The 12,340-nt window shown below is 40.0% G+C and overlaps 1 protein-coding gene across 1 annotated transcript in view; it reads right to left on the bottom strand.

The window, feature by feature from the left end:
• The window catches only part of pard3bb (par-3 family cell polarity regulator beta b), a 177,347-nt gene that overhangs the window by 41,004 nt on the left and 124,003 nt on the right, over positions 1–12,340 (bottom strand). The window contains exon 23 of the mRNA XM_070914428.1: positions 6,569–6,686. Within this exon, the coding sequence (XP_070770529.1) occupies positions 6,569–6,686 (118 nt within the window). The remainder of the gene's footprint in view (positions 1–6,568; positions 6,687–12,340) is intronic.

The raw sequence follows: 12,340 nt of genomic DNA, 5'->3' as shown, positions 1-12,340 counted from the left end.
TGCCCAGGATTATCTTCAGGGGGAAGCAGAGAAAAAAGGGCTTCTACTGAAACTACAAATCCAATGTTTTGGGTGCAACCCATGGAACAAGAGAGGGGGAAAAAAAGATGATGATGCCATGGATAACTTCTGTATCAATAACAAAGGTACATTTTAGTACTGACTAAGCTGACAAAATTGCTGACTGACCTTCATTTTCTGTAATGCCTGGGCGCCATTGACATTTTATACTGGTGTTTAAAGACCACGACACATTTCTTCCAAATTTAACTCATCTATACTAAATTCTTGATTTAGTAACAAAACAGTGAACTTGCCCTGGTTTTGTGGTGGATCTAAAACACAAACAACAATATAGTGTTTGACACCAGAGTGAAAGTGGTTAGTTTATGTTCAAACCAAACCATTGTTATGGACATTAACATGACTGAGGGACTTGACTCATTGCCAGGCTCTAAACTTATTCCTTTGCACAAGCACTGCATGCATGTCTTTATATGCGTGACGAAGAAATGGAATATCAAATTAGTAAATAAAAACCTTCTGACTGTCTGGTTGGAGTCTGATTCCAAAGCTTCATTAGAGGGAGACATTATATCGACTGGAAAAAATAAAGGACTGCAGGGAGCAGCTGGCTGAGCACACAGACGCGCACACACGAACACATCCGTACAGTATCAGGAGTGGTTGAGGAAACAATTACGACAGTGAAGTTTTATTTTTACAAACCCACAAATCCCAGTTCTGAGCCTTGTGGGCAAGCAGGCAGATCACGAGTACCTTTCTGTGCGAGGTTTGTATGTTCTCCCTGTTTCTGTGTGGGTTTCTTCCCACAGTGCAAAGAGACTGTATTGTATCTGCCCTCTCCAATCTGCTACTCTGCCAAAAAAAAAGGTAACCTGAACACTGTCACACCATGAACCACCCAAAATTCAACGTGGACTACCCACTCTGTACTTCAGTGAAGTTAGTAAGTAAACGTTGAAGTCCCAGCAGTTGCTCTTTACCAAACCCACAGACAAGAATAAGGCTGCAACAGAGGCCTCCTTCGTCGTAAACCATTTTCCAATGGACAGCTGGTCAAGAGGGGAAAAACAAATAAAAATGCAACCACAAGTGAACCACTTGGCCCAGCAGCTGTGACGAGGAGGACAGTCGTCATCAGAGGAGGGCTGAATGAGCTCAACTCTGATCTCCAGGATAAAGACACGGCACACAATGTTTTTAACGCCAAAGTGGCTCTGGGTCTATACTTTCCCCTCGGGGATCAATAAAGTATTTCTGATTCTGATTCTGTGGCTTCTCAATTTAAACATGGGAAACTGACGAACTTCCCAAACCAGGAGAGACTGGCAGAGAAAGTGAGAAAAGGTCATGCTGAACAATTCTGTGTCCATTTGGATCAAGTGGCAGCAGAATTTGACAGGCATTTTCAATCTCGATGGCATTGGGGCTGTATCTGTCAAGTTTCAGGATTCATTTCTTTTTTACCAAATAGTGTGGATACGGAAAAAATGAACTGCAAAGTGAGACTTTTGGGGGCTGCTAAGTAGAGAAAAATTTACTAACTTCTCATCCTGTGCATTGAAGGTCAAAGTCCACTTTGGGGGCATTTATCTTTGTGAGATGGCATTTGTCACAGATTAAAATAACCAGTACAGGACTGACTGACAGGAACCTTACTGACTTACTGTGTAAGACGAGCGGTGTCTTACTATGAACCCTTTCACAGCGCTGATCCGATCTGACTGACTTTGGGGAGGTTTTCTAAAGTTTGGAGTGGAGCACTGCAGTGGAACATATTTCCCTTTAGTTGTCATATGACATTTGTCTTTTTTTTTTTTTTTTTTACATTTACAGTTTTTAATAAACAGATATTTATGTATGTGTGTGTTACAGTAGGTAGTGTATGAGTTCAGGAGAACCTAAGGGCGGAAAATGATGGAAAAAAGGAAAAGTCAAACTAAAACATTAACAGATACAGGAGACGGGAGAGCAGACAGGTGGATGACAAAATGCCTTACTTGCTGTCTTAATCGTACCTCCTCAAGGGTGGCGAAAGATAAGGGTTTTCCACTTTTCCAGTTGATGTACGGTACATGTACGATAATAACTTCAAAATAAAACAAAAAAAAATGCAAGGTGATATCTGCCCTATAGCATGATAAATTTGACCATCAGGTTAGCTACAAATTTTGTAAAAAATACAAGAATATGGAGGAGGACATGGACAGATGACAAAGATAAAGGTGTGAATTATAGTGACAGATAAACAGATGTATCACTGTCTTGTCCTAACTCTGACTCCTATTGGTTGGAATTGGAATAAAACATTCCCAGGACAAGCTGAGACATTTGCTCTTGTTTGCCAATACTTGTGGGGGTGGCTTTGATGGGGACTGAGGCAGCTAAATGGCTCCTCTTACTCAGATATGGGCTCAAATATTGTCAGGTGCACTATGAGAGGGGCTAATTCAGAAAATTGACAGAATGGAGATAAGTAGTCTGAATCAGTATCTAATGCTGTCCAAGCCTTTGAATCCTTGCCACGAGTTCCACGGACAGAAAGTTGCACTCTCTTTCCAACCTCTTTTCGAAGCAGGATGTTACCAAATGCAAGAAAACAGGTTACTGTAATGCAAATCAATATAATCAACACTGTGCAAATGAAAGAGTGTTGGTGATCTATGGTATCTATGATGGCAGTGAGGTACAACCCGACAAGTCTAAGGCGTTTTACTGTTGAGTTTCTAGTTGTGGCATATCCCCTTGAAATACAGTGAACGCACAGTGAAGTTATTGGAACAGCATTAAGTTACATGGAGGGAGAAGGTCAGTGGCTGGGAATATTTGTTTTTCCATTTTAGATTTCAAAAATCCACACATTTCCCAGACCATAACCTCATGGCCAAAAACAGGTGCAAAAAGAAAACCATTCTCAGGATCAACACAAGTTTAGAGATGATGTATAGTATGATTTAAATCTGAGGCTATCATGCTATCTAATTTTGCATCACACTACAAAATGCCGCTAGTAATTATATGACTAGCTGTAAATGAGCATGCATATTTAAACCCAAAGTACAGGAAAAACTAGATGAAAGCTTTTCATTATAATTAAGTCCTATAATAAAGGCTGTGTCACACCGCCCACTGTAACAATTGGCTTCCACACCCTCTGTGTAGGACTGCGTGTGAATGTGTGTGTATGTGACAACAGCAGCAGCGCCCTGTTGATTTAGATCCCCTCTCCTCAGGGACAAAGTCTGTTGTTGTCTTCCAAAATACACACACCCACCCACCCACAAGCACACAAAGCACTCACTTGGAAACAAACTTGTGGTGTAGCTTTTGTTGCTTGATAATTGTTTTTAGGCAAACATAATTTCGCTAGCAGAGACAGCTAACCCATAACCATGAATCAATGAGATGGTAATGGAGCCATGGGGGGAAAAAAAACACACTCAGTATACTGTGGCAACATTTCACGAGGAACTCTGCCCTTTTTGTTTATTTTTTTGTCTCACTCTCTCCTCTACACTTAAGTTTCCATTGCTTTTACTTTTCATAGTCGTTCAGCAAAAACCTATACAAAAAATAAAAACGTCTTTAGGAGGAACAAACAAACCAATATAAGTGAAACTGAATTAGTTTGCCGTCGGCTCACCTCCATAACCATTACTTCTCCCTCTACCCACAGAAAGCCAGTCAGGTAAATAATCGCTTCTGCTTTAATTAATAAATGCATCATCCTTAATGAGAGGGGCTTGTTAGGCACTGTGGCAACTGCTACTGGTCTGTTTTGCTTTTGCTTTTTTTTTCTTCCTTTTCCTTTTTTTTTTTAACTTTCAAACTTCAAACTTAATTTCCACCTCTGAAGCATGCTAATTGCTCTCCCTCTCTGCTTTATAAACAACAACAAAGTTTTCTCATTTGGAGGCAGAGAACGGTGTAATGTGTGGCTATCGATCGCAGGGGAAAGGAGATTGCCCCTGGCAGGTCACAAACCAAATGACTTTAAGATCTGAATTAAAGCAGGCCAGGTATTACTTTGGATAAACACACTGTTTGGATACAATGACAAAGGCACTACATTTCTGAATCCTTCACTGTTGATTTCAGTATTTTGTTACATAAAGCTCATACACTTCAGTGCACCCCAGAGTGAAGGGCAGAAAATAGTGACACAAATTGTCACAATTTCATGGCACCTGGCTACATTATTGAACTGTCAAGTTCCAGCAGTGCCCTTTAAGCTATTCCTCAGTGGAGGCTAAAGACCAGGGGTGACCACGCCTTGGCCTTTAGTGTCTTTATGCTCTGGAAGGATCTGCTTGAGGAGATCTTACTTTTATCAAACAGCTTACTCCAATTTGAGTTAAATAACTCCTTTCTATTTTTTACTAATTTTCTTGCTTGGAATCCTGATTTGTTTTCATTTATTGGTGTATGTCATTCAAAAACAATCAAACATAGAAAAGTGTGATATTACAGCAGACCATGCACTCCTGCAGAGCACTAACCTTCCATAAAGGGAAGGTCAGGGATACTGATGGCTGCAGTGAGTGACAGCTTGCTGACTCCACTTGTCAACGCAAAATGCTGTTGTGGCATAATGTTCTTGTAACTAAGAAGATCACATACTGAATCCATGCATTGACTTAGTTAATACATTTAGAATAGAATTCCCTGGCATGTGGATTCCTGCAAGCAGCTGACTATACTAACTGCACTTCCCGATGTACAACAACACAATGTATTTGACTCGTGGCCTGATGTACTGTAACTCTTCTTAGTAATGCACATTAATGTAACACACACACACACACACACACACACACACACAAGCCCAGTTCTTAGGAAGGGTCTCCTCCTCAGCATGTAAAAACCCTGAGGTGCTTGCTACCATGTTTAGGCAAATTGCATCTGTAATGTAATAACAATAATATTTTTTTTAATAACAAACATTCACTTATTTTGTATTCTTCTTTTAACTTCACCGTGATGAGGTCTGACAGTATCCTGGTACAAAGAAGCTTCTGACTCTGGCTGAAGATCATGGTGAAGTGGTTAAACTGTGCTGCGCTGTAATAAACCTGTCCATTTGTCATAGCAGATTAATTTTAGCTCCATTGCAAAGAACTCATTTTGGTTGCTCAGGGTGATTTTTTCTTTTTTCCTCAAAAAGCAATGGAAGCTTAAATGTCACGGTGACAAGAGGAGGCGACGTGAAACTCAGGAGGCATCTGACTTTACAGTAGTAAAGTTGGATTTGAAGTGAGACTGTGTGTGTGCTGAAAAGACGCAATGACACCTTTTACTGTGTCCCAGAGAGACTACTGATTAAGATGTGCTTTTGGTAACTAGATGGTTTCTGAAAGGAAAAAACAATAAAAGCGTTGTTCTTTGTCCAAATAAGGAGCCTAAAGTCGCCTGCACTACTTTGTATCCCTCCAGAGGTTTAATATTAACTGACAATAACTAATAAATATTCTAAATTTTCCATGACGCCAGCTCTCAGTATCAGGGGGTTCTTTTTCTTTTATGTTTAAATGTTAACTGACAGATAAAAGCATTGTATGCATACACAGTGTCCGAAAAAGTCAACAGTGGTACAAATGGTTTGGCAGAGCCTTGAAAAACCTGGAATAAATCACTAGCCTGACGCAAAGCTTAACATTTGATTTGTTTTGCTATGCACCTGCTCTGTTAACAATGTAACCCATACGGGTTTGTAAAGTCTACTTTAGGCTTAAGGAAACATTAGCATTGATATGAACTGTACTCTATGGGCAGCAGCAAGGAAGCAGAAACATATTGTCAGGGTCTGAGTGACAAAGAGATATGGTAAAATAAAGGCACTGTCAGAATTATAAAAATAAATCCAGACACCCAGGAACATATCCATAATAACAGTACTTACATTTGCTGAGCAACGGCAGCTAACAAAGTCATTGCAGGGTGACACCTGCTACCAGTGTGGGAGGTGATTTCTTGTTAACGCATGAATAATTTACCCGCTATTACGGCACCACAGACGTGTTTTTGAGCTTCCTCCGGCATGACTCAGCTGGTCTGAGCTCAGAAGTGGATCTGCGAGGACGTGATTATGATTCTGTGATTTGGAAAAACAGTACCTGCACGATGACAAGTGAGTGAAACCTCTACTTATCTCCTCTGTGTCTCATCCTCAGCGAACAGCGGATCGTATCACTTCTATCAGCTCAATGCCTGCAGGAGCCATTCATATCAAAGAGCACCTTGTGACTGACAGCTAAAGGGCCTTGATCACCAGACAAGCGCAATAAAAGCAGAGATCATTCTGATAGCTGATAGGGAATAAGACAACTCACAAATACTCTGTACACACATACACACACTGCAGAGAGACGCTGGTGTGTACACAAGCATCTATGGTTATCTCATGGAAAGACAACAGACTGATGAAAGGTTGAACAAATGTAGGGACAGAAATGTGTCAGATTAAGAGATTATTTGTATTTACCTGACCTGCATCTGTCTGTGAACTTGTGATGCATGTGTATGTGTGTGTGTCTGAGCTGCTCACCCTGTGCGTGTCGTTTTCATGTCCTCTGCGTCGTGGGTCCAGTTCTTCATAAGGCGGCACCATTCCTTCTCTCCTTGCCTGCTGGTATTCTCTTCTTAGCTGCTGGATCCTGTCCACACTGCCACACACACAAGTAGGCAAACAAGCAAGATGCAAACAAGCACACACGCACACACAGACAGGGGAACAAAAGCAAAGAACACAAAATTGGTTTGAGAAATAAGCATTTAGATCGTTCTTAAAACACAAATGCAACAGGGTTAATTAAGCTTTTACACATCTTAGGTGAATATGGAGGATTTTCTAATAGACCCCAATACTGAATAAATTCAGTGTCACTTTGGGATTCAGGATCTTGAGTGTTTAATAACAATTCATAGAAACAAGACCAGATTCAGAAGTCATGCTCACAACCGAATGACATCAGTATTAATGTAATATAAAACACTTTGACTGACATCACCACCAACCAGCTGTCCTGATGATGAGACAGCCAATAGAAGCCATCCGTTTAATCAAAAAGACATTTTCCCAACATCAGCCTGCAGAAGTTTGACTGCAGAGATAAAGACAAGACAGACCCACCTATGTGGGTGCATGCAAACACACACTACACACACACACAGATCAATCTCTCGATCGTTCTGACTGCCTACATCTAAATCTGTTTTTCCATCTTTTTCTCTTTCTGTTGCAAAACGCAAGACAAAAAAAACATCAACCATGTGAATATGATTCCTCTCTGTCAACAGAGGAAATATACAGCGCATCAACACTGAACCCTAGGCACCAGTGTGAGTCATGCATACACACGCATATATACACACAACGACACGTAATGGAAATATGGAAAGTCATATCATACACATATGTATCCATATGCACCATTAGAAGTGCAGTGTGCAATTTCATGAACCAAGTTGATGTAAAAGGAGAAAAAAAAAAAGCATCACTGCACCGTCAGTTGAAAAAAGTCAGAAAATATGAACACACTTTCTCCAGGTCTCCAAGGCAGTCTGAACAAAACGATGCCTTCTGAGAGGTCACACACAAGTCAAGTGTTGCATGGCCAGTACTCAGCATGTGATCCATAATGTGACATGAATATTGGTTTGTTCTAGATTTGTTTCTGTGAAACTAAAAATCCCCAGGCAAAAATAAGTTTTCAACAATTGCAAACAATGGCACTGTACTAACCCTAACTCTAAACTGTGTGTGTGTGTGTGTGTGTGTCCTCAGCAGAGTTTCTCTCTGACTATTCAGTGAGTCAGTTTCTACACACACACACATCCAACAGATTAGCTAAGAAAAAAAAAATCCCCCAAAACACCATGTCCATGTATGTCCAGTCATGGAGAGACAGAGACATTCAACAGTAATGATGGTGATGTGGGGAAAAAACAGAATTGCACCATATCACATACCAGAGGCATGCTCATAAAGGCTTAGCAACGTGCTTGACAATGATGCGGCACATTCAAGTTGCTAGCAGATGAGAAAATAGACTGAGAGGGAGATCCTTGTTTACATACATTTCAAAGGTACAATTTGATTCCATTTTCTAATTTTTATAATAACTATCACAGAAAAGGAGCTGCCATAATGTTACTCAAAACGAATGAATTACCACAAAATTATGGGCCGACTATCCTGAAAACCTTAATATGAAGTTGAAATATATATAATTAATTGTGTTACTGTTAATTTGTAACAATATTTAATGTATACAATGATTAAATGCTTAGAATGAATATACAGCATCCTGCCTATCTTTTCTCTACCTTACACGAGCCATCAGCTCATCACATGGGTATCAAATAGACAGAAATAAACACTCACATTTTTAGGCAATCGATTTACATCCCACATCTTCCCTTTCCTTTAGCCCTCACCCTCTGACTAGCCCTTTCTGATTGCATGTGCTTGTGAAAAATAGTGAGTCCCAAATATAAAAATGACCCCTTTCCCTGCCCCACTTCACATAGATTCCTCAACAACATACTTTGTATCAAAGGGTTACCCACAACAGCTCACAAAGCAAGGCAAAGTGGTAATCCTCATTGAACAGGATGTCTCTCAACACTCTTGTTCTCAGTGTTTTTATGTGGTTTCTGTTCCACTGTTGGATTCTTATGTAGTGTGCCAGTCATGAGATGGTATCCCATTAGGGACATTAGGGAGACGGTTTAACGTGAGAAATGCAACAAAGGATTATGGTTTGTTCACACAAAACGTAGTGAATTTCAAAAGTAAAAGTCAGTGCAAAGACACGAGAGGATTCAACTTCAGTAACACATTTACACTGAAGCAGTAGGACGATGGTCAAATGTTCTGTTCCTGTATTGTTCTCTGCTCCGCTCTATTCTGTGCTGTTTCATGTTTATGCATCACAGTGGAAATGATTTGTGTCACAGGGAGCTCCAGATGAAACACACCTCACACACACACACACACACACACACACACACACACACACACACACACACACACACACACGCACACACAAATATGCTCACATACACACACACCTACACACCACCTCACCCTCTGCTCCGCTTTATTGACAGAGGGAGGGCCTGGGAGAATGGGGTGGTAAAAAAAAAACATTCATTTTATTTCCACAGCCACATGCACACACATAAACAAACAAACAAAAACACACACACACACACACACACACACACACACACACACACACACACACACAAAGGGTACTTTATACAATTTATGGCCCCACATATAAGGAAGGGGGTGGACTCAAGGAGAAATAAATATGACAAACAAAGACATAACACTACACCCACACAAACACGCAGTCACATACGTATGCAGATATTTCCATGACCACAGACCAAAGAAGCTATTGATTAGCTTCAGAGAAACAAGTAAGCCATAAAAGAAACAGACTTGTATGACTTCACTTTTTAACTACCTTGTGGTCGTTAAACACCAATAGGATTGGCTCATGTGGTAATAGCCTAATAGCATCTCACTGGTCTGTGATTGTGCGTGATACAGTAGATGACTCTGTACCTCAAACATGTTTGCAACTGAAATGCTTTCTTTAATTACTTAAATGTCACATCAGGAACTATAATGAGTGTGACATTCATTTTGGAACATTTGGGTAATAATATTAAGTCTAAAAACAATGAGTCACATATAAAGCGCACGTGCTTCAAAATAAAAGCATAGGCCTGAGCTACAGTCCAGTAACAGACTCCTCTTTCTTCTTTCTTCTCTCTCTCTCACACACGCACACACACGCACACACACACACACACACACACACACACACACACACACACAGGCAGATCAATCTCTTGCTCCTGCTCTGTCACACCAATAATAATTCTATAAATGTTTAAAATCAGAAAGGAAAGTCGGCATAGCTGTTAATAATGCTGCTATTAATAATTAAGACTTCTGTACCATTAATAACATGGTGCGATACGCCCTAAAATATATCAATGTCCACAGCAAAGGAATATGTCCTTGTCATTAAAGCCTATAAATATTTACAAGTGTGGTTATAAAAGGTACAATTTCTTATAGTAACACCCTTACTATTAATCAGTTTTGGGATCTTTGTCATTTAAGCTAAATGCGAGACTCCGCTGTTGAGGTCGGGATAGAGTGTGACAAGTTATCATAGGTCACGTGCATTTAACATTAAGTTTTAATGATGCAATGTGAGATCTATCAAACACAATCCATTCAGGAAAAATACACTACGCATATGCTTTAATTCTCCTAAAGATGCTTTATTTAAACTTTAATGCCCCCATTAAGTGCAAATAAATACCTTGAAAAGGCATTATCAGCCTGGTTCACTTTAAGCTAGACTAAATAACAACATCAATAATTTAAAAACCATGCTGGGTGATGTGGCAAATCCATTACAAACACCAGTGCTGGTATCTAAAGGAAAACATAGTGATTTGTCATATCCACCTGATGATATATTGGTATTTTTCTTCCATCAGAAAAAAAAAAAAATAAGTGATGTATACATGTAAGACAGGGACAGATGAAGAGATGGATACAACAGAAAATGGGTGAGACAAAGAGTGTTTTTTAGTGCTCTCTAACAGATGACTTTGAGCTGAAAGGTTTCATAAATCTGACACATAATGGCCAAAGGGACTATGGTGCAGTCTGCCACACACATACAGGGACAGACAACACAGGTGATGTATGGTCTCCTCTTAGATGTGGCACAGGGGGAATATGTCATTCAGACTCTCGGCTCAGTCTGATTTATCATGTGTGTGTTATGTGTGTAGAAAAAGAAGAAGCTGCACAATATAAAACTATGTGCAGGATCCTGTTAAAACAGGATCCTTTTTGTAAGATAGTCTACTGACATCTCTTTCGTGGATGTAGAGTGTTACAATTCAGTATCAGAGGGAGTAAAATTGTACTTTACTATCCAAACATAACAATGTGTGTGTGTGTGTGTGTGTGTGTGTGTGTGTGTGTGTGTGTGTGTGTGTGTGACAGAGAGCAAGGATGAGTGTCAGTCCTGCATTCTTGGAAGGAACAAAGACAAGAAAAGGATAGAAATGGTACCCACTGGCAGAGCTGTTGACCTTCTGAAAAAAAAAAAGTAGTAAAGTAGGATTTCCTTTCATTAGCACAAACACAAAGTCATGATAGCCATTTGGAAAAATCAATAAAGCTTGAAAACATAAACTGCAATTGATTTAAAAGCTTAAGTGATGGTACACACTGTATACAAATGGCTCCTTCACCCTTTTCAAATAAAGTAGGAAATTTGAGACTTTGCATCCTGCTGACGCTGATCAATGCAGCAAACAATAACTGTGTCTTTTGAAGATTTAGAAATATCAACAGTCACAGACGACTGTCTTACCCTTTTCAATGCAACAGTAAAAGACCATTGACTTCCTATTCAAATGAGACGTAATGAGGCAGGAACCATTAAACCTTTTCAGCCAATGTTACAAATTGCATCAATGTACCTACTTCTACATAATCACTTAATTCATTTCAATACTTGATCAAAACTTCAATGTGATTCTTTATGTTGTTACAAAACAAAAAGCATTAATTAGTATTTGAACTCATAAATGAACAGCCTAAAAATAACAGTTATTTTATCATGTTTAGGCTGGTGTCTTCTCTTGGCAATGACAGGACACAAACCACAGTCGATAACAGTGATAACAGAGGAAATGTAGTTTAATATTGACTGAGGATGACAAGAGGGAGTTGTAGTCTTTTTTCTTTCCACACGTCCACAAATGCATGCCGGTCTGTGTGTGTTCGCCCCGGTGTCTAGTTGTAGAGTAGAGGATCGTTATCAGCTGCGTCTTACAAGGATCAACTAGATCACAACAACGGACACATGTCAATGCATTATCTCTGTGTCTCTCTCTATCTTGTGTATCTGTTTCACTCGGCTGTTTGCTCGCACTTATACACACACACGCGCACACAGGATTTAGAGCTGTAAATATTCACAAGTCACTCTTTCCCCACCATCTATTTCAATTTCTTGCACCAGCATCGCCATCCTTTCCTGACTCTCTCGCCTCGTTCGACTGTCCACAGTTTATACAGGTAATCATCCCTGCTGTCATTTCCATCCCTGCCTTGATACCATCCATCTCTCCTTCCCTCCCACTCCATCTTAATCTCTTCATCATCTGCTCATCTCCAACTCCTCTGCCCTCCCTCCATATCTCCCTCGTCTCGCTCTTCATCATCTTCTTCCTCCTAATCTCCCAAGCTTGTGCAAGGCCCTAA

This window comes from Enoplosus armatus, chromosome 11 (assembly GCF_043641665.1).
Source record: "Enoplosus armatus isolate fEnoArm2 chromosome 11, fEnoArm2.hap1, whole genome shotgun sequence".
Lineage (NCBI taxonomy): Eukaryota > Metazoa > Chordata > Actinopteri > Centrarchiformes > Enoplosidae > Enoplosus > Enoplosus armatus.
The sequence above is the reverse complement of the archived record's forward strand: the minus strand, read 5'-3'. Positions and strand labels throughout refer to the sequence as shown.